The 27,527-nt window shown below is 37.2% G+C and overlaps 1 protein-coding gene across 1 annotated transcript in view; it reads left to right on the top strand.

The window, feature by feature from the left end:
• The window catches only part of uggt1 (UDP-glucose glycoprotein glucosyltransferase 1), a 51,430-nt gene that overhangs the window by 19,827 nt on the left and 4,076 nt on the right, over nucleotides 1–27,527 (top strand). Inside the window, exons 22-37 of the mRNA XM_073848090.1 lie at nucleotides 2,128–2,222; nucleotides 6,041–6,247; nucleotides 6,401–6,532; nucleotides 6,615–6,745; nucleotides 11,553–11,648; nucleotides 11,733–11,835; nucleotides 12,190–12,269; nucleotides 12,485–12,674; nucleotides 18,543–18,701; nucleotides 18,788–18,873; nucleotides 18,976–19,060; nucleotides 22,020–22,108; nucleotides 22,193–22,297; nucleotides 23,494–23,578; nucleotides 25,182–25,364; nucleotides 25,780–25,940. Of these exons, the coding sequence (XP_073704191.1) occupies nucleotides 2,128–2,222; nucleotides 6,041–6,247; nucleotides 6,401–6,532; nucleotides 6,615–6,745; nucleotides 11,553–11,648; nucleotides 11,733–11,835; nucleotides 12,190–12,269; nucleotides 12,485–12,674; nucleotides 18,543–18,701; nucleotides 18,788–18,873; nucleotides 18,976–19,060; nucleotides 22,020–22,108; nucleotides 22,193–22,297; nucleotides 23,494–23,578; nucleotides 25,182–25,364; nucleotides 25,780–25,940 (1,987 nt within the window). The remainder of the gene's footprint in view (nucleotides 1–2,127; nucleotides 2,223–6,040; nucleotides 6,248–6,400; nucleotides 6,533–6,614; nucleotides 6,746–11,552; nucleotides 11,649–11,732; nucleotides 11,836–12,189; nucleotides 12,270–12,484; nucleotides 12,675–18,542; nucleotides 18,702–18,787; nucleotides 18,874–18,975; nucleotides 19,061–22,019; nucleotides 22,109–22,192; nucleotides 22,298–23,493; nucleotides 23,579–25,181; nucleotides 25,365–25,779; nucleotides 25,941–27,527) is intronic.

Raw genomic sequence — 27,527 nt, forward strand, 5'->3', positions numbered from 1 at the left:
AAATTGCATTAATAACAAAGGTTAGAGTACGTACAAAACATACAAAAATCCTTTTAATAACAAACGAGTTATGGTTTAATAATTACCAGAATAAATATAATACAACAATTTTTGAGAAATAAACGAAAAGGAGTATTAAAAAAATAAAATGTCATTTAGCAGGCTTTTAGCGCACGCGCTTCAGGTGTACGCGCTTATGAAGCGCATGCCAACTTGTGGACGAAATAACACTATTTACTAGGGATGCAACGATACCATTTTTTTCAAAACCGATCCGATCCAATACCAAAAATTCTGAGTATCGGCCGATACCGATACCAGGCCGATACCAGTGGGGGTATTTTACCTTCAAAACTAAAGAATGTATACAATTCACTTAGTCATTAAGATTTATTTGTTTTAGGTAAAGCAAGAAATACCAAATCTGCTTGCACATTGTTGGATAAAAAAAGGGTGAAAAAAGAGATACATGCATGAGTGTAATCAAATTCATAAATTCATATTAAGATTAATGTTTTAAAAATAACATTTTGACAACAGAAATATTACAGATATAAATAACTGAACAGATCTGCCAGCAGATGGCGGCAAGACACTGATTTAATTACTGAATCATTTCATTCATTTGATTCGTTTGAACGGATGGTTCATTCAGGAATAAAGCAAGTGACTCTCTGTTTGAATGGGAAATTGAATCATTTCACGTTCATTCGTAAACGAAACACCGCTGTGTTTGAATGGAGATACGCAGCGGCTCAGTTGTGACTTGTTTCAGATTACTTTTGACGATGAAATAGAGCAAAATCAGGCAACAGTGTTACAGTCAGACAATGCAAGTCATTTAATAATAATTTCTTATTTATTTAACTGCTGTATTAAACAATCGCGAAGTCCTTGTGTTCTTTTGCGTGATGCTTCTGAAGACGCTTGATTAAATTTGCGGTGTTGTAATTCGAAACACTACTTCCACCTCTTGAAACTTTGGCTTTGCAAATATTACAATTTGCAGTGCTACTAGCTGCTGTATCAAGAGTAAAATATTTCCAAATCAGGGACATGTTTACCACGCTGAGGTAGAATTTGCATGTAAAAGTTCCCTCTGAACTCGCCTCTCACATTCACGTCACGTGTGGTTGTGTAAGCAGCGCAACGTATTTTAAATGTATTTTATTTGTAAGGCAATGTTTTAAAATAATTGTTCTTGTATGAATTATTATAGTTTTTACAGTAGGCTCTTATTTCTTGCTATTTATTCAATCAAACTCTGGTAACAGTATCGAATTTGGATCGGTCATGCATCACCGATATCCGATCCATTCAAAAAGCTTGGATCGGCGTCGATGCAACCCTACTATTTACAGGCATGATTGTGAATAAGTGCAGTGTCCTGTGAGTGAATCCATGTCCTGTTGTACAGTATATTAAGACGGAGGCACGCTGTAGCACGATACTACGATATTTTTTCAAAAGCAGATCGTGGAGACATCGTCCATTAGAAATTCATCCATCTAGAAAAGTAGTCCAACCTCACTTGAACAAAAATACAAGCCATATATTCTAGACTTCCATTTGAATACGTTTTAGTTGTTTAAAATATACTGAGAGATAACTCTAAATAATTTTCTGTGGTAATTGACAGTCGGCCACTGATGATATTGATAGCTAAGGTTGTAAATGTCCCTGAATAATCCTTTTTAAGTGTTTCAGCAAGTTTTAAGATTAGTGTTTTATGATTGTTGTTGTTGTTGTTTTCCTTTAACCAAGTGAAGAAGTTTTCTGAAGCTTGCTATTGATTTAAGCAGAGCTGTGCATTTGTCATCTGTCAGAACTGTCAGTGTGTGATGGATGAAAGAGAATCTCTTTCTATCCTGTGGTCCCCTGTAATATCTTTCTTTTACAGACGTTTACAGGTTTATATCTGGGTTGAAATTGCCTGTCTGTCTTTGTGTGCCGCTTGGGCACTTCAGATACGTCTCGCCTTTTTGACTGTTAAAACCTAAGACAAGCCAGAACGCTTTCAGTCCCTCACATCATTTTCACTCACCTTTTTAGATTGCATGAGGAAACAGCATGTCTCGTCTGTGTAATTTCCTTCAGCCCATGTGTCTGTCCTTCTCTGACTTGCAGATGATGGCATCATCCGTCCAGTGACTTTCTGGGTGGTGGGAGACTTTGACCAGCCCTCGGGACGACAGCTGCTGTACGATGCTATACGTCACATGGTAGGACAATGTCACTGAGCCAGTTTGGTCAATGTTAGCTGTAAAAGATAAAACCTCATTTGCAGTGTACAAAATTAACTTTTTGTCACAGCTGTCTGTGTCTAGTGAATCGAAGACATTTACTGGCAGTTTTGTTCTATTGTTACTACCTTTGTTAGTGAATCTAATCTAAACAAGTATTCACACAGTGTGGCATTAAATTGCACTACAGAATGTTAATGTAAACTAGGGTTGGGCGATAAAATGAATTTTCCTCAATAAATTATAACAAGAGTTTGATAAATGTTCAAAACGCTGTGAGCAGTGATACTGTCAGAAGGCTTTTTAATCTACAAATCGTCATAATTTACCATGGATTTACTTTAGTAACACTAACTGCACCATGGTATTGTGGCAGAAATGTGGGATATTCATATTGAATTTTATTGAATTATTAACATAGACATGTATTAAATGTATTAAACAAGTAATGGTTTATAATTAGAGTATTTTTTTCTGATTTAAGCTATAGCGTTTACTGAAATACTCAGTGTATTTAGACTATTGTTTTTCCATATAGTTAATTTACAACGAAAGTCATTTTTCTATTAAGGTATTTATTTAAAGGAAAAGTGTTTATGTTTTAACCATAAAGATTAATTTAAATCCACAATTAATGGTCTGGTTTTTATAACTTTCACTATAAGAGCAAATCTGCCTTTTAACTTGAAAGAAATAAAAATTTTAAATTAATTGTGAAAATTATCTATAACAGCTGATATTTTTTTTATAACGTAAATAGTTATAATTTATAATTTGAAATATATATGTGCATATAGCGTTGTTCCTTACTGCATTTAAAATATTATTATATTATATTTTATTGTATGCATGCACATTGTTTGTTGTTTTGTCTTGCTTTTGGCAAATAATAATTTTTGAACATGCATTCGTGGACTCCAGTGGTGTTTTTTATTATTTGTATACTATAATAGTGTTTATTAATTCACTTTTAATTTTAATTAATTTTAGTGTTAGTCATTTTTTTTTATGTGCTTTCGTCTTTTTATTAGATTATTTCATTTTTTTTTTAGAAAAATATTTCTATTTAGCTTTATTTTTTTTGTTTTAATAATCGGTTTTAGTCATTTTAGTGCGTAAACCTATTTCAGATAGTTGCAAAGGCAACAATTATAGTTTTCTTAATTTTTTATTTCATTTTTTAAATCTAATATTTATATATAATATTTTTTCAGTGTATATATATATTTTTTTAATAATTTTTTTTTATTTGACCTTTATTTCAATTAAAACTATTGTTAAATTATTTTTGATCATTTTACTTAACAACCGTGGATATTTCGAACACTAAACCTAGCATGCTTTTTTTTTTATATATCAGCTCCATTTATATTTATTTAACAGCTTTCATTATTAAATTTATATAGTACTAATATGAAAAACTCTAAACTTTAAATGTATGTGACAGAGTGAAAAAGCAAGTCTTAACTAACCATAATTTTACCACAATATTAATAATACTTTATATTATATTATATTATTAAATGCACGTTTTATTCTTTTTGTTTTTTTGGTTAGTTTTTTTTTTTTTTTTTATCTTGGCTTTTGGCAAATATTATTTTTGAACATGTTTTAGTAGTCTCAAATATTGGCATTTTTCCTGGATATCTCCATTGTAATTTTCGTGTTATTTGTACACTATTATAGTGTTTATTAATTCACATTATTTTAGTGTTAGTTTTTTATGTGCTTTTGTAATTTATATTAGGGTATCTCAAATATTTCTATTTAGCTTTGTTTTGTTTCTGTTTTAATAATCAGTTTTAGTCATTTTGTGTGTAAGCCTATTTCAGATAGTTGTAAAGGCAACATTTATAATTTCCTTTAATTGTTTTTCTTTATTTTTTCATCTAATATTTATATAGAATGTTTTTGTTATATGCCTTTACTTCAATAACAAACTAAAATTATATAAAAAAAAACATTTTTGGTAATTTTTCTAAATAACATTTATTTTAGTGTTAGTAATTTTGTGCTTTTATCATATTTATTAGGTTATTTCAAATATTTATATTTAGCTTTATTTTGTTTTATGTATGTTTTAAGTCTTAGTCACTGTATTGCATTTTCATCTAATATTTATATATTGTATATATATATATATATATATATGTATGTATATGTATATATATATATATATATATATATATATATATATATATATATATATATACAGTGCACAGCATAAATGAGTACACCCCCTCTAAAACTTAACAAATTGCGCAATTACTCTTCACTTGAAAGACATATTAGGATTCTTTGGAGATATAATGTTCCAACAGGCCTGCTTGATCAATTACCAAAGAAGAATGTCAAAATTATTTAGCAAATTAAGATTTTCCTATCAAAGTGATAAAATGTTGTGTTGCAATAATGAGTACACCCTCCTGAAAGTTACTAAATAAAACTAAAAAAAGAAAACAAAAGTGTTGGTTTAAAGCTATTTTTGATCAATCGGTAGTTATACTGAACCAAAACTTTTAAAGAAAAGTAATTTCCTGACAGTTAAAGGTGTTTTATAGCCTACTGAATCATACACAGACTTCATGCTGTCAACAATGAAACCACTTGGGAGAGAACTGCCAGGTGACTTCTTTCTTAGCAGAAAAGAGGACAGTGGTACAAGAGGAATACCGAATTATTGTTTTAAGTGTGAAAATATAGCAGAAGTAGCACTGACTTTCAAAAACAATGGACTTGTGACAAGGCTCCTGAAATAGCCAGGTCTTCACTTTAAGTTTTCATTTAATGATGAGTGAATTTTTGCAACAAAATGAGGCGGAGAAATACCATGTAAGAGTATCAGAGCCGGCAAAAGCTATGAAAAGAGTGACCGTTTATCTCACAGAGTATGAAGCAGCCTGCAGAAGTGACATGCATGGTTATTGTCACCACTAGAATTACCTACTGTAGCCAAAGCACAGTAAACTCATTTAACCTCTTCCAAGGCCCATATTTACAAAATATAGACTTCTGGGAATCCATACTCTGGTGTCAAGGGACCGAGTCAATCAAGGGACCGAGTCAATCATTTCGGATCCAAAAGCATCCAAATTGTTCTGGTTTTGCTACAGGAGGAGTACAGCGAGAAGTGCCTGGTACCTACAGTGACATTCAGTGGTAGTAAAGCTCTTCTACAGGGATGTATGAGTGCCGAAGGTGTGAGGGAGCTGTGCTTTATCAGTGCTGTCATGAATTCACACACTACTGTGTGATGTAATACAAAAAACTGAAACTGCAGATGCTACCCTCCCCTCATTCCCTGCATTATTGGCCATTTTTTCAGCATGACAATGAGGGTATTTATTCTCCCAAGGTGAAAATCCTTCAGTGGACATGTATTTCACTCAGTATTAACACTCTTGAGCAGCTGTGGGGGATTCTGTAGAGAGGGGCTAAGCAAAAGTCTCCATTAAAGACCAGGGCATTTAAGGAGGTCGTCCTCCAAGAGTTAAACAGGACATTTAAATATTGCCATCTTTCCATGAATTATATTAGTGATCATTAAGAAAATACATCTTTTATGTATATTAAGAGGGGGTGTACTCATTTATGCTGTGCACTGTATATATACACTGTTTTTTTATTTTTATTTTTTTCCAATTAAAACTAAAAACTTGAAATGGATAACAGCAATGGATATTTCAAACACTAAACCTGGCCTGTTATTTTTATATCAACTCCATTTATAGTTTTTATAACTTTTTTAGAGTGGAAAAGTCTGAACTAATCATAATTTGCTTTCTTTTTTACTGTAGAAAACCAGTAATAACGTACGATTAGGAGTGATCAACAATCCCAGTGAGAACCTGTCTAATGAGAACAGCCTAATTGCTCGAGCCATATGGGCAGCCATGCAGACCCAAACCGCCAACAACGCCAAAAACTTCATCACCAAAATGGCTAAAGAAGAGACTGCACAGGCTCTTTACGGAGGAAGTGACATTGCGGAGTTTGCTGTCGGGGTAAAATAAGCTCTCATGTAATTCATTTACAGCTGTGATGGATTATTTGCTCTGGGTTATTTCACTGTTGCTGCTGCGAATGTCACTTTTAAACTGCAGAATTTAATATAGAACCACTTTAACCAGATCTGTCTGCATTTTTCTGCACTACAGGGCATGGATGTTCCTCTCTTTAAAAGTGCATATGAGTCCCCTAACGTGAACTTCCTGTTGGCTCACTCTGCCTACTGTCGGGATGTCCTCAAACTGCAGAAAGGCCAGAGAGCTGTGATCAGTAATGGAAGAGTGAGTTAGATTTTGTATATCAAGACTTCTGAGGCTGTGAAAGCTCTTCTTATTTGCCTTTTTGTTTTTTGTTTCTCTGCAGATCATTGGTCCTTTGGAAGACAAGGAGGTCTTCAACCAGGATGATTTCCTGCTTCTGGAAAGCATTATCTTAAAGACATCAGGAGAGCGCATTAAAGGCAAAATTCAACAACTGGGCATGGTAGAGGACAGGTATGCTAGAACAATCCTGTGCAACAGGTTACTTACATATTTGAACATCTGCATCAACAAATGTGTAAGTTATTTGCTTGTTAAACCAATAGCAGAGCTCCAAACCCATTTGAGTATAGAATGTCCTCATGTCAGAGCTGTTGGAGGATTACGATGCATTACACATTACCATCACATGAACTCTCAGCAGTAATTACTTCATCTTAATGAAGTGTGTCGGTCTGCCTTGAAGACACAGACGTAGTAAACGTGCCATTTTATGTGTATTTACTGGAAGAGCAGACTGAGATAGTGACACCATGTTCATTATCCTCTCAGTAAACTTTTAGAGGGTTGATTATTGAAGTGTTGGCTGTAATAGAGAAGGCAGTCATTGTCTTTATCAGCGCTTGAATCTGACACTATGCCTCTCTGAGAGAGTTTGAGTGAACTTTGCCTTGCTAGGTTTTGGTTAGCTATGGTGCTTACATGGATGACAGGTCGAATCTAGTTCCCCTTCAGTCATTTCACTATGACGTTACAAATGGGAACTCACCTGAGAGACCAATCATCTCTGAGCCTTATTCAAAAGGCCAATGAACATTGGCGAGTGGTATTTGCATGCCAAGCCAGTCCCCCGTACATACGGGTATATAAGAGGGCAGCTTGCAACCACTCACTCAGATTTTCGCTTCAGAGCCTCTCTGTGCTCGAGCCGAACAACAGATTGAATTCCTGCGATGAGTTCTCACTCTCTCCCCCGCTGGCGTGCTGCCGATCTAAAAGAGCATTTCTAAAAGAGCATTTTGGCAGCCACCAGCGGGATCCTGCGGGCTGCCATTTTCACGGCTTTAAGAAGCCTCTGCATACCAGCGAGCAGCCTCATCTGAGTGTACAGTGGTGCCGCGCTCCTCCCTGGGCAGACCAAAAAAGAGTGAATTTCTCACGGCTGTGAAAGACATTCCTTTGAGATGCCTTTCCGGCCGTGCGCTTCTGGGTGCGGCAGTTTCCTCACTTCGCAGGATGGACATGAATGCTGCCTCGAATGCCTGGGCTGAGAGCGTGCTGAAACACCGTTCACGGATGATTCGTGCGTTCATTGCGAACGCATAACCATGGTTACGCTGAAGTCCCGCCGCTCATTCGCGAGCAGGCTTCCCGGCAGGTCGTTGAGCTGTCAATGTTTTTCGGCCACTGTTGCGAGACGCGAGGGTGACATCACAGTTATTAAAAAAAAAAAAAAACGCGCCGCCAGCATCCAAAGCCCTGCGACCTTCTGCACCTCAGCGTATCCCCGTTGAGTTCCCAGAGCAGTACGCTTCCCCGCACGCCGGGCTGAGCGTCTCCTTCGGTACTCCTCAGGAAGATGAGATGTCTGACGCTGCATCAGAGGGAGAGTCAGGGGGTGAGGCGGACGTCTCGGCGGCTCAGCGCCCCTCCGTGGTCGCTGTCCTGTCTGAGGTGGACGCCGAGCTTCCGGCTATGCTCCTCCGAGCCGCCAGGGGGATCGGCCTCGGGGTACCCCACGAAAAAAAACAAAAAATGCCTCCGGGCTCCTTCCAGGCTGGATGATTGGTTCTTGGGGAGGGCCCCCGCGGCTTCGTCATGGCACGTTCCCTTGGTCAGGTGATGTCAACAGCTGTGGTCCAGAGTGACACCTATGGCTGACTCTGGCCAGATGGCAGATGTCGACAAAGCACGCTTTCTCGACGCTCCTATCTCCCAGAGCGGCCTATTCAGCGACACTGTCAAGGACTGCTCAGCAGTTCTCGACAGTTCAGAAGCAGACAGAGGCCATCTTACACATCTTGCCCCGCCGCAAAGCTACCATTCTGCCGCCAGGGCCTCAACCTCCGCCTGCTTGTCGCCTAAGGCGCCCTCCTGCGGCCCCCAAGAAACAGCTCCGTCCCCCGCCGAGGCTCATGATGCCAGACGGGCGGCTGCGACAGAGAAGCGCCACCCGCCTCTCAGGGACCGGCCAAAAACAACCGCAGGAAAGCTGCGAAGCGTCCCTGACGCGGGCAGCCCAGAGGTGATGAGATTGCTCTTCAAAAAAAAAAAAGGAGCTAGTTTCTTCACCTCTGGGTCCTCGGCCCCGAGTTCCCTTCTCGAGCAGCACTTCCACTCCTCGGAACTGGACTTGGAGCCGGATATCGCCAGCGCGGGAACCAGGGAAGAAGGTAAGCACTGCTTATGGCAGTCAGACTTTTCTCCAGGACGTTCATCCTTCTGGGATCAGTCCCCTTCCCTTTTTCCCCCCCAGGCTGCCCCACCATGGTCACATCGGTCAACGCTCCCTTGATTCCCCTGGCGACTCGGCTGGGAGCCTGGCTTCAGCCTCCCAGTCCCTCGCAGTGGTTGATTCGGACGGTACGTCTCGGCTATGCGATTCAGTTCGCCAGGCGTCCACCCAGGTACAGAGGCGTCCTTTTCACTTTTTGTCCATTCAGACACAAATGCCGCTGTGCTTCGTGCGGAGGTTGCAGTCCTACTGGCGAAGGATGCAATCAGCCCAGCCGAGATGAAGTCAGGGTTCTACATTCCCTGCTTCATTGTGCCCAGAAAGAGCGGTGGGTTAAGACCCATCCTGGATCTCCGAGCCCTGAATCGGTCCCTTCTCAGGCTGCCGTTCAAGATGCTCATGACAAGCTGCATGCTAACATGGTTTGCAGTCATCGACCTGGAGGGCGCCTACTTTCACCTCTCGATTCTCCCTCGACACAGACCCCTTCTGTGGTTGGCTTCGAGGGTCGAGCGTGTCAGTACAAGGTGCTTCCATTTGGCCTGTCCCTCTCTCACGAAGGTCGCGGGCATTCGCATTCTCAACCATCTCGACGACTGGCTCACTTCTCATAGCTCACTCGCAAGATCTGTTGTGCGAACAGAGGGACCTGGTGCTTCGGCACCTCAGCCATCTGGGCCTTCAGGTCAACCGAGGGAAGAGCAAGACCGCGCAGTCAGTGCTGTAGTGTCTGAAATCATTCAGACACAGGACAGCGGTCCCTCTCAAAATATAGAGGCTCCTGGGGCATATGACAGCTGCAGCCGCAATCTTGCCGCTGAGCTTGGTTCATATGAGACCGCTTCAGCACGATCGAGTTCCGAGATGGGCATGGCACCCTGGCACACTCCGGACAGGGGTTTTCCCGCAGTGTTGCTGCCTAGTTGGCCCGTGGCCCACCACGGGTTGAGGTGCCATGTGCAACGGGCAAGCAGCATCGGGCTCCTCGACAGGACCTCCACTGCAGGGGCAATTGCCTCGAGTTGCCCCCTCTACTGGCCCCCAGGGCGTTGGGAAGGTTACGTTACAACTTCCATCTGCTGACACGTCCGCCTGTCAGCATGTGGGGTTGTGCGTAACGCAGCGTCAGGGTCGCGGCCTGTTCCATGGGTCTGTTCCCATATGTAACGTCATAGTGAAACTACTGAAGGGGAACGTCTAGGTTACGAAGGTAACCCTCGTTCCCTGAAGGAGGGAACGGAGACGTTACATCCCCTGCCACGACCCTGGCGTCGCGCTGACGCCGGCTCGATCCGGCTCCTCAGCGAAAACCTGAATGAGTGGTTGCAAGCCGCCCTCTTATATACCCGTAAATATGGGGGAGTGGCTTGGCATGCAAATACCACTCGCCAGTGTTCATTGACCTTTTGAATAAGGCTCAGAGATGATTGGTCTCTCAGGCAAGTTCCCATATGTAACGTCTCCGTTCCCTCCTTCAGGGAACGAGGGTAACCTTCATAACCTAGACGTTTCTTATCCTTTCTCTAATATATATGTCAATAAATGACAAAACACAATACACCAAAATCAAGAGACACAGACACAAATAGAATTCTTTGTTTCACCTCTAAATAACTAAATAACACAATGTGGCACTAAATATCAATACAATATTTATTTATATAGTAATATTTAGATAAATTAATGTAATAGGCTATAATGTATTTAAATGTAATTTTGTATTTATATAAGATTTATATAGTGTCACATTTTTGGATGTAAAAAGCAGCACAAATATAGCCTTATTCCTTATGCCATTCAGATTTAATGACTATTTTTTCTTTTATTATTTTATCTTATTTAATTTCATTTTATTGATTTTTTTTTTATTTTATTGCATTTTACTGCATTTTAAGTTTTTATTTAATTTTTATTTTATTTCATTGCATTTAATTATATTGTATTGCATTTTTTATTGAATTGTATTTCATTCTGTAACTTATTTTATATTTCATTTTATAGCATTTTATTTAATTTTATTTCATATTTTTAATTTACAGTTTTTTATTGCATTTTTTTAAGTTTTTGTTTTATTTTATTTTTTCATTTTATTGCACTTATTTTATTTTATTACATTTAATTAAATTTTTATTACATTTCATTTTATTGCATTTAATGATTTATTTAATTTTATTTAATTTTATTCTCTTGCATGTTTTGCAGGATATTTTGAACACTAAACCTAACATGGTATTTATATTTTAAGGTCATACTAAAGTGAAAAACTCCAACCAAGCCTGAAATAACTCTAATTTTACCACAATATTAATGTTATTCGAATACCACAATATTAATCAAATCACCCCTACAGAGTGGGATGAAAAGTTTGTTCAACTGTCTGTGCCAATAAAATGATTCCTAATCATCTATCTAGCTATGAACATGTCTACACAGATGAACACTAATGAACTAAGTTGCACAGGAAGATTCTTTTCAAACTGAATGGAGCTTGTTTAACTAGAAGCATTTGCATTCATGTACTTGCTTGGAGTAGATTTTTGTCCTTAGACTTAGTTTAGACTTTGTTTTGTATGTGTTGTAATTTAGAGCAAGTGATCTGGTGATGAAGGTGGACTCCCTGCTGTCCTCCCAACCCAAAGGTGAGGCGAGGATCGAGCACACTTTTGCAGAAGACAGATACAGGTATGTCACTTCTTCTCATACCAGAATATCTCTAAATCCTCAGAATTTAGTTGTTAACTTCTTCCTCTCCATTTCTCTTCAAAGTGCTGTAAAGATCAGACCAAAGGAAGAGGAAGTGTACTTTGATGTTGTAGCTGTTGTGGATCCAGTGACCAGAGATGCTCAGAAACTGGCACCTCTCCTCCTGGTGAGAACTTCAGTATACCTTCACTTCACATGACTTACACAAGTAGGACATGTGGAACCAGATAAACCTTGACCTCTTGGTTATGTTAGAGCCATTATTATTTATTTATAAAGTTGACCAAAGGATGTTGATCCAGAACCATGTCCTGCTTGTCTTACATGTTGTGTATATACCTGCATTAGTCATCACAGGAAGTCTGGTCCCTCTCTGTGACATTACACAGGTACAGTCAGTCAGCAGTCAGTCTGCATTTGTTGGCTCTGTCTCTGAGACCAGCTGTCTGTGAGAGCAGGTTCATTTGGTTGTTTGTACCTTGACTCATGTCACTTCCTGTTTCTCTGTGTGCCCACTCAGGTGTTGAAGCAGCTGGTCAACGTCAACCTGCGAGTGTTCATGAACTGCCAGTCCAAGCTCTCTGACCTCCCACTGAAAAGGTTAGAGGAAAGACACTGTCTCTGTGAGAACACATGCTCCATTATAGAGTCACCTTCACATTTCACTGCTTACTAGAATTTTTTACAGGCAACAGTAATATGGGGCATGAAGAGATTTACTCTGAAGTGCTACAATATTGTTTTAGACTAGCTGATATTTTTGTACAATGTTATTTTTATGCTACTGATAAAACAAAACCATTTTTTCTCCTCAGTTTTTATCGGTATGTTTTGGAGCCAGAGGTTTCGTTTATGGCGGATAGCAGCTTTGCTCCTGGGCCACTGGCTAAGTTCTTGGATATGCCGCAGTCGCCGTTGTTTACCCTCAACCTGAACACCCCTGAAAGCTGGATGGTTGAGTCTGTCCACACACGCTACGATCTGGATAACATCTACCTTGAAGAGGTGGGATTTCTCATTACTTTCACTGACTTACGAAGTCTAGGTCAAATAGACTTAGAGTTGGTAGTTGTTTTTCTTATAATATATATATTCTTATACATCAGATATACATATAATTTTTTTGGGAGGGGGTAACTATCTCATTATTATTATTATTATTATTATTATTATTAATAATAATTTAATTAATATGAATTTTCTTTTCTTATTTCCGATTTTTTTTTTATTAATGTAAATATGAAATTATTTTCTAATGAAATTATTCTCTAAATAATAATCTAAAACTGCCAGTAGGTGGCAGTAAATGTCTTAATGAGTCATTCATTCATTTAATTCATTTAAACAGCTAATTCATTCAGGACTGACATAAATGACTCTCTTTATAGGGCTGTGCAAAAATATTGATACATCTATCGCGATAATTTCTTTTACGATAGTGTTTCGATAGTCCAACCTCAAGTATCGATCCAAGTTGTGCCAAACGACCTCCTCCTCCGCTTCAGTAGATGTCGCTAACTCGCTATCAACAAAACGCTAAGCAGTACGGTATCAGAAGTAAGCAAGAGTGAGCATGGCGGAAAATATAAAAGCGCCTCCAGCTTTTAGAGCTGACGTGTGGCTGCACTTTGGTTTTAACACTATACCAGGGAGTACTGAATTAGACAAAAAAAATGCCATTTGTAAACTTTGCAAATCCAGTGTTTCCCCTACCATTATCTTAGGGGGCGGCCCGCCCCCCCAACGGCACCCCCTGCCCCCCTTGAACGTCAAGTTCATTTTATTTTCGATATAACGGCAGATCACAATAGAAGTCATTTAAGGTTATCTTTCCTATAGAACAGCTCTATACATTGTTCTTTTATTAAACAAACTAAATTGCCTTATGTTATTTATTTATCTTATTTACACGAAGGCATGTCATTTCTGTCTCTACATGGTCGCGCGTTTACAATATCTCCTCCGCGAAAACACGGACGGGATCGCAGACTTCATAAAAACCGAATTTACTATAGCGCGGAATACCACGGAATCGTCGATTTTTGGATTAATAAATCAAAAGTTGGTCTGTCACTTAATTCAAATCGCGATATAGACTAGTGTCTGTGAAAACTTAAATGCAAAAAGACCGTTTCAATATGAATCCTGCATGTTCCGTTTGTCTCTGTATGTATGAATGGCGGAGATGCGTTTTTTACTACACGCATACTGAAGCACGCGTGACGCTCCAGCTAATTTTTGGCATTTGCATCTCACATGAACAGATAAACTCAATCTCCAAAGCTGCTGTGAGTATCACTTTTGCTGTTTCATTTGAGAAAACTAGCATCATATCATACTGTACACACAGAAACTTCACGGCAACCTGTCAAAATAAAAGTACGGCTTAACATGTAACAGAACAATATTAGTCTTGTATTACTTTTGTACAGTATAATGTAGCTGTTTATATATTCCTATTTAAATAATTTACATAAAACAATATATATGATAAAAAATAAATATTACAACAAGATTAACCACTTAATTGTAGAAAAAAAACTACAATTATTATTTAAACGTTTTAAACTGAATATAATTTTTCTTCCATGTATTGATTTTAACAGTAAACATCTGTTTGTTTGCCAAAAATTAAAAGGGTTTATTTTCATTTGATTAAAAATAAATAAATGTTTATGCTTTCATTTGATTATCAGAAAAAAATTAAAACACACAAGAATTTCTAAAAAAAAAAAAAAAAAAAAAGATTGTAGAGCCCTATTGTTCAAAATGTTAAAATTGAGAGTTTTGGACTTATTTTTTCACTGAAATAAATGTTTTCGGTATTACACAAAGTAGGCTAAAGTATCGGGAAAAAGTAACGTTGGCTACTCTGTTCAATCACACTGTGCAGTTCTAATGAATTGGAATGGATGGAAAATAAATTGGAATTGGAATTTTAATTCATCTGCCGACTTTATCAAGTTGTCAATATAATGTGACACGCATACTAATACAAACTATTGCAATATATCACAATATTTATTGTATCGCAATATATCGTGATATTTTGTATCGTGACCCATGTATCGTGATATGTACAGTATCATATCGTGAGGCCCTTGCCAATACACAGCCCTATTATGAATGGGCATTTAAATCAACAGTTCTCCTATGGCTTTAGTAGGTAATACTTGCGTTGACAAAACAGTAGGGCTGCAACTAACGATTATTTTAATAATCGATTAATCTGTCGATTATTTTTTCGATTAATCGATGAATCGGATAAAAAAAAAAAAACAAGGGATTTACAACCCTTTACTCAAAAACAGAACTAAAATCTTTAGAAAGTGCACGAACATGTTGCTCCTTGAACTGTTATAATAATAATAATAATAAAATAAAAATGGACTAACACAAAAAACATACACATGTATGCTTTACATCTGCCAAATATATAGACTAAATAAACTAAAATTACTATCCGTCAAGACAGCGGCTTGCTGTGGTGTACATGCTGCATTTCCCATCAAGAAGCCTCTCAAATTAGATTCCTCAGTGCGCATCAAAAAAGTCATGTGACTTTGCACGCTGGAACGGGATAACTTGACTAACGTTCTGCTACATTCATTCTGCCATGGCGGTGTTTAGTGTCCTGCCATCAGCAGCGACCAGCTGGAAGAGTTCCGCATTCAAATGCACGCAAAACTGGCCTCAAAGCCCCAGCAAAAGTAATTACCATGAATGTGTCAAGGCAAAAATTAAGAAAATATTCGAATTACTTATTAATAAACTAGTATTTTCTGATTCAGTGTTGCAAAGATGAAATTGACGATCCTGCCATCTGCTCATTAATGCCTAATGCATCTTTATGGATTAGCTAATGAAAGAGTTTTGTTTTCGATTTTAATTATTTCATTTTATAGTAAAATAATAATTTAAAGCTTTCTATAGATATTGTGTTTGTGAGGCAATTACCTGGGTTTCGGTTAATTATTGTGAAGCGCTCCTGTTTAAACCAAAGATATCAAGCGTATTCTGTTTGTTTTCTTTAAGAGCACATTTTGTTGATACTGTTAGTACACACAAACTAAGGTAGACCCTTTACAGTTCCGGCCCGGGTGGTAAATTACTCTTACCTTTATGAGCAAAAAAGAAATTTCACATTGCACTGGCGTCTCCATGCGCTGCAAAGCGCGCTTCTCTCCACACAAACTTTGGAATTATCTTGATTGAATGATTAAACTAATATTGTGATATGTTTTAAGTTTTTTATATCAATGGATTTTAATTTAAATCGCGATGAATTAAGCAGGCTTTAGATCTGTCTGCCGCTGTTTGCTAGGTATAACTTTAAAAAACAAAAACTTGAATTTAACAAACAAAAAGTGTTTCAAATATATCTCTAAATTAACTTTATAAACTAAAGGAACGAAAATAAATGTAATCACTTAGCTATTAAAAACAGCAGCTGTGTAATGAGGAAGAGAAAGAGAAAAAAAGACAGTCTGACTGGAAATTCAGTCGGCCAAAAATTGATGAGCTGTCGGACATTTTTACAAGGAATGTTTGTTTAATAGCCTATTTAATACTCTTAGGCTACTTTCTTAATTAAATATATTATTTCTTTGATTTATTTTAGCGTTTTTAGGCTGCTTGTTAGCTGACTGAAGTGTAGGCTATATATAAAAAAACAACGTGCCACCGTCACAGCCCTATTCAAAACTGAGACGATTTCACCTCAGCAGAGCTCCTCTTTCTCCTTACGGTTGTGGTATGTTTTCGACACATTATACAGACAGACAGTGTTACAAAAAACTATAGAAGTAGTTTTCTCCATCTCCACTATCCAACGACCCGTACAGCAGCTGTTTTGTGATCGAGCATTGGCTGCTGTGAAAGTACGCTAGCCAAAGTAGGCTTAAATATCAAACATGTTTGATGTAAATCGGGGCAGCATATAATGTAGAAACGGTGCTTTATGCTCAAATGTTCCAGTTTTGCGCATAAGTTAAATTCGCATTTTTGGATGGAAACACAGCTTATGAGGTGCCGAACTCTGCTGGCATCAGAGCGGGAGAGAGACCGAATGTGTCCACTCCGCTCTGCGCTCAATTTTTTTTTTAATATATATAATAACAACCAAATGTCTCTGCGTCGCGCGACACAACGAATCGATTATGAAATTCGTTGCCAACGCTTTTAGTAATCGATTTTTATCGATTTTATCGATTCGTTGTTGCAGCCCTACAAAACAGACAATATTGTGTCTAAAATATAACACAATATTAAGTTCTTATTGAACTGTTGTATAAAATCAATATCACATTTGCTCTCGTGCTATTTGGGACAAAAACAGCAATGGTATTTGGTGGCAGGACAGGGCTGGTGCTAGCCTGGGTTACCCCATGCTGCCTTGCGCGCAGCGCGATTTTATTCATGCTGCTAGGCAGCCTGGAAACCATGGACCAAATTTTCACCTCAGATAGGGAACCAATCACAGAACGGGGAGGGAGCAGCAAGACGATGACGCCTTCTGTGCGACTCACCGAAGAAGTTTGTTTATAAATATGGATCCAGCATGGCAGCAGACGCGAAGTTATCTTTCGATGCAGCATTAGAAAGTTACACACAAGGCCGTTTCTCAATACCAAGTACGCAAAGTTCGGACTTGGAAGTTTGACTTGGGAGTACGCACTCCCGAGGACGTGAGGATGCAAGTCCTGCAGTTCTGCAAATGGAACAGCAGTGTACTTGATAACGTCAGTCAGCTCGTCTTTTCTACTCCGGTTATCTTCACTGCTTCACTGTATGTATTTACAATAAGACGAAATTTGAAATCAACCACCTCTGCCTCTTTTCGTTTTCATTTAAACATATTAATAGCTGTAAAAACGTAGTTCAGGGAATGTACAACATTACAGTGAAACAAAATATTTTATATCAAACAGCATTGCCTCTTTTCCGTTTCATTTAACGTTTAACACATTAATAGCGACAAAAATGTGGTTCATGCAACGCGTTACAAAATAATAATTACAATAAAAGGAAGTGATATCAAACACCGCTGCCTCTTTGCTTTCTTCAAAATATAAACCACAACTCCCTTTTCGTACTCATTTTAAAAATAATAAAACATTATTAATATGTGATTTAAGCTATATGTGCATTGTGTATAATACATCTTTACTCTATGTATAATAAAATGAAACATGACAAGCACAACTCTGCCTTTTTTGTTAAATGTCAGTTTTAATGAACAATATTAGCCATTATAAAAGTATAAGTGTAAAGTATAAGAGACTTATGTAATCGGAAATAAAGACAAAAGCAAAATCGTTGAATTACGATTGATAAATAATTTATGAAGCATAACTTTGTCCTCAGTCAAAACTCTTCGTCTTCTTCCTTGTCGAATTTCTGTCGCTCTACGTACGTCGTCCGGTAAACGATTGGCTATGAGCTACGCACAGGCGCATTTGATAGACATTCGTAGCGCCCAATAAACGGCTCTGGGCATTCGTAAACCACGCCTCAAATACGAGAAAATGAACATGTGGTTCCCAGACCACGAATCATGACGAAGTCATGACGTGGTTTGGCGTTAGCCAGGCTAGGCTGGTGCATTAATTGCGTTAAAAAACGTAACGCCTTATTCTTTTTCATAAATAATTTATTAGATTGATGTTTTAAATCGGCAGCCCTAATATATAGGTCTATCAGGCTATCGATACTTTACCTGAGTTCTTTAAAGCACAGTTATTTTATTATAGACATCCAGTATTATTATTATTGTTATTCCTTTTATTTGTTATATAACACATTTTAGTAAGCCATCTGCAGATATTCATTATTGTGATCATTAGCATTCAAGTCATGTCCTCTTGTTTGCAGGTTGACAGTGTCGTGGCCGCTGAGTATGAGTTGGAATATTTATTACTGGAGGGTCATTGTTTTGACGTAACAACGGGTCAGCCACCCCGTGGGCTGCAGTTCACTCTGGGCTCTGCCTCCGACCCTGTCATAGTCGACACCATCGTCATGGCCAACCTGGTGAGCAAACGTCACAGATTCATCTGGAAAATAGTTGGCGATTGCCGTAGAGGTCACTGTCGTTTACTGTGATCCGTCTTTAACAGGGTTATTTCCAGCTGAAAGCAAACCCAGGAGCTTGGATCCTCAGACTGCGGAAAGGCAGGTCGGACGATATCTACAAGATCTACAGGTACCCAATTATGCCGTGTCAGACGTCTGTCTCTCTTAATGTCCTTCTGTCTCTTCACTTGATTGGTGGGTTCACTATTTTAACCCCCCTCCTCTGTCGCAGTCACGATGGCACGGACTCTCCAGCCGAAGCTGATGATTTAATCGTCGTCCTCAACAACTTCAAGAGCAAGATCATTAAAGTGAAAGTAAGTAATGGGTGTCTGAATCAGGTGTCGGGGTGAGGTCACATGCGAGGACTTTGTCTCTGTAGTTTGAGGGTATTAGCGGCGATAAATGTGCTGTAGACGAGAGCGAGCGAGATACTCCTTCCATTTTTGCTCGACTGGAGAGATGGAGAGCAAGAGAGTGTCTTTACTTTTCCGGTATATACTCTTAATATCTGACAGGCTGTCACATGTCAGCCGTTGTGTGGGCGTGTGTCCAATGTGAGGTCTGCTGCTTCCTGTGGGGCTGTGGGTGGATTAAGAATGTGGACTGGGATGAGTGTATGTTTATATATATCTGAATTTTTGACATGTCGTGGCTTTAAGTATACAGCATGGGCCAGAGGGAATGTGCTTGTTTATGCAGCAGCGCTTGTTTCAGGGTTTGCATTATTGTTTCCTCATCAAAAGATGGCAGTCGTGTTCTCTTCACGTCGAAATTAATTTCACCTGCCAGTCGCTGGTACATTGAGAATTAAATGTAATGTCCCTTATCTTTCTTACTGGTTGTGAAACTGCATTTGCATTTGATTCGAGTTAGTTTGTCCTTTTATTAGATTTTATTAGTCATTTGGAATGGCACTACACATTTTGGAGTTGCAACAATGCAGAACACTTTTAGCTTCCTGCTCATACATCTAACTGTGTTAGAAGTTAAAATATAACTCATCCAAAATTTCAGTGCTTAAAGGAGATGTTCACTTCAAGAACAAAAATGTACAGATAATTTTCTTGCCCCCTTGTCATTCAATATGTTCATGTCTTTCTTTCTTCAGTCATAAAGAAATTTTTTGAGGAAATCGTTTCAGAATTTATCTCCATGAAGTGGACTTCTATGGTGTTCAAGCCCCCGAGTTTGATCTTCCAAAATGCTGTTTAAATTAAGATTCAAAGGGCTCTAAACAATCCCAGCCAAGGAAGAAGTACCAACCCAGTGTTTACAAAGTGAACAAGCAAAGAAGATCAAACACCCTTTACAAAAAAGGTAAAACAGCGATGTAGGATGATTTTGAAGTTGGAGGAAAAATTGAGATGGGAATTCTTTTGACCTACCCTAACTGTCTTGAACTGGAATACAGTTTACACAGAGCTTAAAAAGTACATGAATTGTCTTTATTCTCTTTTTTTTTTTTTTTTTTTAAGAAAATAACCGATCATTTCACTAGATAAGACATTTCTTTCTCGGCTGGGATCATTTAGAGCCATTTGAAGCTGCATTGAAACTGCTTTTTGGAAGTTTAAACTCATGAGCACCATAGACTTCCACTATATGGAAAGAAATCCTAATGTTTTCAAAAAACATAATTTCTTTACAACTGAAGAGAGAAAGACATGAACATCTTGGTTGACAAGGGGGTGAGTAAATAATCTGTAATTTTTTTCTTATCTGGAAGTAAACTTCTCCTTTAAAGACATTTCTTATTTTGTATAAATGTTGAAACCAGTTGTGCTACTTTTTTAATTCTTTAATGAATAGAAAGTTCAGAACAGCATTTATGATAAATAGAAATGTGTTTGATTAATTTAACGCATACTTGATGAGGAAAATTATTGATTTATTTAAAAAAGAAAAATAAAGTCTTACACACCCCAAACTTTTGAACAGTAGTATAGATGGGACATCAACTTTTTTTTTTTTTTTTTAAAGTAAACCCTGGGTAATAAGTTGTAAGCTTTGTATGGCTTAATATAATGTAAATTATGTCTTTAACTGAAATATATAGTAGAAAACCCGTGAGAATTTTACATTTATTTAAAAAAAAAATTCACATTGTTTTATACATATTTTAGACTATGGGGGCGCCATTATTTTGATGATGTTAAATGGTTGCATTCGGTGAACTACTGGCACTTCCCATCACTATTTTTACCACAAAACAACTCAGAATACAAAACTCAGAAAATAAAATACTGATACGATGCCACATTGTGCGGCTTTTGGTTAAAATTTTCAGTCAAAGGGCAATAAGAGAGGTGATGGAAGTCTTCACTGCTTTCCTAGCAATAAGAAGAGAAGAAAATAATGAAAAGATGCCAGTGGACAAATAAAACTAAAGACCAATGTCTTTGCTCTCTCCACTTGAGCCCTGATGCCTTTGAGGCTTTTAGTAGACCACAGCTACTGAAAGAGCTTACAAACTGAAGAGACAAGAAACGCTAGATGCCATCCTGGCAGGATGTAAACATGTCAGCGCTTGTCATGACGCCGCAGTCACTGAAGCAGTTTATCTGTGCTGATTTCACTTGATATCCAGGGGCATTTAGGGGAAAAATCAATGGTATCATTTGGTTTAAGCCTACGCTTATATCCATCGCCACCTGTAAGCTCTTTCAGTAGCTGTGGTCATCATTGCAGTATTTTATTTTCCAAGTTGTGTATTCAGAGTTGTGTTGCGGTAAAAATAGCAACAGGTAGTGCCATCAGCTCACCGAGTGCAACCATTTGACATCGTCCAAATAATGGCGCCTCCCATAGTCCAAAATATGTATAAAACAATGTGGATTTTTTAAATAATGTAAATCCTTCATGTGTTTTCTACTGCATATTTAAGTAAGAGACATTATTTACATTATATTAAGCCATAGAAGCCTTAATACCTAGGGTTCTCTTAAAGTAGTTAATTTGCATATCTTTGATTCATTTGTTTTTAGCAAGGAAGCCAATTCTACATTAGGTTCTTTTGTTATTGCACTGCAATTCCAAACTAGCAAAAAACCTCCTGCCTGTTACCTGTCTCACAAAACCAGAACTCTGTGATCTAAGATTTCTGTGATTCCTGTGATGAAGTCCTTGATCAAAATTACCTTATTTATTAAACTGTCTTTAACAGTAAGTTAAAGCCACTTTAAGTGGCTTCTAGAATGTTTCAATTATATATGCCCAACATTAGTGCTATGGGATTTCATGCACATATTCTGTTGCCCTATATCATGTTTACAGGTGCAGAAGAAGCCTGATATGATGAAAGAGGAGCTTCTTAGTGATGATGCCCATGAGAACGACTCTGGATTCTGGACATCTATAACCAGGTACAAAGTGTTGCCAGTTTAATTCTACGGTAGCTCTCACTTAGAGTATTTGTCTGTTAATGGTTCTTTCTTTATCTCTTTCAGAGGATTTACGGGTGGTTCAAAGCCAGAAGAACCCAAACAGGAGAAAGATGACGTCATTAACATTTTTTCTGTGGCCTCCGGTCACCTGTACGAGAGGTTCCTCAGGTAAACAGCTGCTTTCAGTTAGATTTTAAAATGTCAGCATTGCTAGTGAAAATGACTTTCAATGTGAAGACTTAAATACACTTGATGTTGCATATATGTAACCCTGGACCACAAAACCAGTCTTAAGTAGCACAGGTATATTTGTAGCAAAAGCCACTGATTTTGTTTTTATGGCAAAAATCATTAGGATATTAAGTAAAGATCATGTTCCATGAAGATATTTTGTACATTTCCTACCATAAATATATCAAAACTTAATTTTTGATTAGTAATATGCATTGCTAAGAACTTCATTTGGACAACATTAAAGGTGATTTTCTCAATATATTTATTTTAATTTTTTTTTGCACTCTCAGATTCCAGATTTTCAAGTATCCTATCCTATCCTAATACACCATACATCAATGGAAAGCTTATTTATTCAGCTTTCAGATGATCCAGTTCCAATTTAAAGAAATTGACTCTTATGAGTGGTTTTGTAGTCCAGGGTCACATATAAAAGAATCAGAATAAAATCTCCCTGCTTTTATTCAGTAAATCCAGTAAAACAATTTTGATCAGTTACATAAACATATAACGGCTTAACAGATCATTCATGAAAATTTATTCAAATAGTTATGAATGTCATTGGTATTAAAGCTTGATGATTTAATATTCTTAAACTACTGGTCTGTTCAGCAAAACCAATATATTTTTGTTTATCAAATATTCTTGAAGTGATCCGTCAGGACTGTCGTTGTTTGCATAGACAAAAAAAATGTTAGCATGGAGCCCTGTTCATGTTCTCAAATGAATCGTGACATTTCTGCTGTGACAAATATATGACTTTAATATTATTCTTGTGCAGCAGAAATTGCTACACCTTTGACATGTAATGCAGACAAGTTCTCTTGTGTATATCCTTATTTGATATTACAAAATGACACGCATATGTCTTCTAATTTCACATATTAAGAAAATGCAATAACTTTTACGTGACCATCTGGCTTGGGTCACATCTTGACTTTGTGACATTTTCCTTCTTATATATAGTTGTGTTTAGGCCTGTTTTTAAATGCTGATCTCTGTAACTTGCTATGTCTTATTAGCGGCAATGTTATTGGTTGTGTAATGCAGCTCAGTTTAGAAGGTCAGTCGCATAACTCTGTCACTGCAGGCACTCTGTGTTGAGCTTTGGCCTCTCTCTGTCTCTGCAGGATAATGATGCTGTCTGTGCTCAAACACACCAAGACACCCGTCAAGTTCTGGTTCCTCAAAAACTACCTGTCTCCAGCTTTTAAGGTATTGGATTCAAGATTGAACATGATGGCATTGCTATCAGACCCTTATGTCATATGTATTTTGTGTAATATATTTTATATTTATGTTCACAATTTCGGCATTGCCATCAAATAATTAAATTACATTTTAGTTCAAATATTTCACAATATTGCTGTTTATGCTGCGATTATCAAATAATGCAGCCTAATTACACAATATATATTAATTTCTATATAAAATCTTTCTTTTCTTAGAATTTAAAAAGAATGGATGTAACTAAATAATATAAATACTTTTTATAGTTATATTATTTACAATTTAAATTTTCAGTAGCCATTATTCCAGTCTCCAGTGTCACATGCTACTTTAGAAATGATTCTAATATGCTGATATGGTGCTCAAACATGTCTTAATTTTATTAACTGCTTAATATTTTTGTGGAAACTGTGATTCTTTGATGTCTGAAAAATATGGAAGCCCATTTCTGCCACTGAATAAAACATTAAAAAAGGGAAATTGCAATTTTTTTTTTTTTTATCTCGCAATTCTGACCTTTTCTTCAGATTAAGGGGATACACATAATGTCAGAATTGTGAGATATAAATTTGCATTTACAGGTTATGAAGTCAGAATTGCAGGATATAAACTCAGTTTTTGCCAGTTGTAATGACCAATTCTGATGGGGAAAAAACCTTTTCTTAGAATTGCAAATTTATCTCTAGCAATTCAGACTTTATTTCCTGCAACTGAGAGTTCATATCCCGCAAGTCTGACTTTATAATATGCAATTGTGAGATATAAACTTGAAATTACTGTACAAGTTATACAGTCAGAAATGCAAGATATGAACTCGCAGTTGCAGGTAATAAGGTCAGAATTATGAGATGTCCAGTTCTGAGGGAAAAAAGACTGATATTTACTCAGAATTGTGAGTTTATGTCTTACAAAGTTATAATGTCCAGTTCTGAGGGGGAAAAGACTGATATTTTCTCAGAATTGCGTCTTATAAAGTCAGAATTGCGGGATATGAACTTGCAGTTGCAGGAAATAAAGTCTGAATTATGAAATAAAAAGTCTAGTTATAATGTCCAGTTCTGAGGGGAAAAAAGACTGATTATTTCTCAGAATTCCGAGTTTATGTCTTATAATTCTGACTTAAATCGCAATTGCATGTTATAAAGTCAGAAATGCGGGATATGAACTTGCAGTTGCAGGAAATAAAGTCAGAATTGCAAGATATAAACTCTAGTTATAATGTCCAATTCTGAGGGTGAAAATATGTTATTTTCTCAGAATTGCGAGTTCTGTGCAGTTCTGAGATTTTTGTTCTTGCAAAAAAAAAATCTGAATTGTGAGTTTGTATAATGCAATTCTGAGAAAAAACTCGCAATTCCCATTTTTTTCATTTTTTATTCAGTGGCGGAAATAGGCTTCCATAAAAAGGGATAATTAATTTGATTTTATTTATTTGAAATATAAATATTTTGTGACATTATAATGTCACTTTACGGCACCTTGATAAATAAAAGATTTAATTAATTTTTTTAAATCTGCTTTTGTGTGTGTGTGTGTGTGTGTGTGTGTGTGTATATGTATATGTAACATTTTTGTCTATCTTTTGTAGGAGTTTATTCCATATATGGCAGAGAAGTATGGTTTCCAGTATGAGCTGGTACAGTATAAATGGCCACGCTGGCTTCACCAGCAGACAGAAAAGCAAAGGATCATTTGGGGATATAAGATCCTGTTCCTCGACGTGCTCTTCCCCCTGGCTGTGGACAAGATTCTCTTTGTAGATGCGGATCAGGTACGAAAACAAAGCAATGCAGTTGTGTGGCACAAAATCCTGTCTCTAGTGAGCATTAAGCACAAGTCTGCTCTTATGAGATTTATCTTGGAAAGTCTGTGTACAGACAGATCTCCCATTTGTAGTAACTGGAATTGCACAGCAGTTGTTTTAATCTGGGGTGTTTGTTATGCAAACTGGAGAGAGTATCATGCACATTACACATCTGATGATACACTGCTGCCACCTCTGGGTAAAGAAAAATACAGCTGGAGAATAAATGTAAACAATGACAATAAAAAAATATATTGTAATATGCAATGGGCAATTCAGGTTTTAATCTGAGCAATTTCATGTCCTGATACCTTTATTTTGTCTGTGCATACAAAGACACACAGTCTTGGATTGATAAATGTTGTCATGCTTTTACCCACAGATAGTTCGCACAGATCTGAAGGAGCTGCGGGACTTTGATCTGGAGGGAGCGCCGTACGGTTACACACCTTTCTGTGAGAGCCGTAGAGAGATGGATGGATACCGTTTCTGGAAGTCTGGCTACTGGGCCAGTCATTTGGCAGGACGCAAATACCACATCAGGTAAGGATAGTTCGCTAATATTTTTGTCTGGCATTTTTACCTACCTCACTTTTAATGATGATGCATACCAAACAACCCAGGTTTTTTTTTTTTTTTTTCAGTTTACATCTCACAATTCTGACTTAATTACTTGTAATTGCATGTCATAAAGACAAAATGGCGGGATATGAACTTGCAGTTGCAGGAAATAAAGTCAGAATGGCAAGATATGAACTTGAGTTATAATGTCTAATTCTGAGGGGAAAAAAAGATTGATATGTTCTTAGAATTGTGAGTTTATATCTCACAATTCTGACTTAATTACTTGCAATTGCGTGTTATAAAGACAAAATTGCGGGACGTGAACTTGCAGTTGCAGGAAATAAAGTCAGAATTGCAAGATATGAGCTCGAGTTGTAATGTCCAATTTTGTGGGAAAAAAGACTGATGTTCTCAAATGTATCAAATGGAATTTCAAGTTTACATCTTACAATTCTGACTTAATTACTCGCAATTGTGTGTTATAAAGACAAAATTGTGGAATATGAACTTGCAATTGCAGGAAATAAAGTCAGAATGTACTCAAATTATAATGTCTAATTCTGAGGGGGAAAAAAAGACAGATATTTTCTCACAATTGTGAGTTTATATCTCACAATTCTGACTTAATTACTCGCAATTGCGTGTTATAAAGACAGAATTGCGGGATATGAAGTCAGAATTGTGAAATATGAACTTGAGTTAGAATGTCTAATTCTGAGGGGGAAAAAAGACTGATATGTTCTCAGAATTGCGAGTTTATATCTTACAATTCTAAATTTAATTACTTGCAATTGCGTGTTATAAAAACAAAATTGTGGGATATAAACTCACAAATACTGGAAATAAAGTCAGAATTGCGAGATATGAACTTGAGTTAGAATGTCCAATTCTGAGGGGAAAAAAAGACTGATATTTTCTAAGAATTGCGAGTTTTTACCTAACAATTCTGACTTAAAACCTTGCCATTGATGTATTATAAAGTCAGAATTGTGGGATATGAACTTGTAATTGCAGGAAATAAAGTTAGAATTGCGAAATATGAACTCAAGTTAGAATGTCTAATTCTGTGGGGGGAAAAACACTGACATTTTCTCACAATTGTGGGTTTATATCTCACAATTCTGACTTAATTATTCGCAATTGCGTGTTATAAAGACAAAATTTCAGAATATGAACTCACAGTTGCAGGAAATAAAGTCAGAATTGTGAGAAATAATCTCGAGTTATAATGTCCAATTCCAAAGGGGGGAAAAAAGACTGATATGTTCTCTGAATTGCGAGTTTATATCTCACAATTCTGACTTAATTACTCGCAATTGCCTGTTGTAAAGACAAAATGGCAGGATATGAACTTGCATTTGCAGGAAATAAATCATAATTGCCAGATATGAACTCGAGTTATAATGTCTAATTCTGAGGGGGGAAAAAGACTGATATTTTTAGACAATTGTGAGTTTATATGTCACAGTTCTGACCTAATTACTCGCAATTGCGTGTTATAAAGAGAAAATTGCAGAATATGAACTCACAGTTGCAGGAAATAAAGTCAGAATTGTGAGAAATAAA

This window comes from Garra rufa, chromosome 10 (assembly GCF_049309525.1).
Source record: "Garra rufa chromosome 10, GarRuf1.0, whole genome shotgun sequence".
In the NCBI taxonomy this organism is placed as follows: domain Eukaryota; kingdom Metazoa; phylum Chordata; class Actinopteri; order Cypriniformes; family Cyprinidae; genus Garra; species Garra rufa.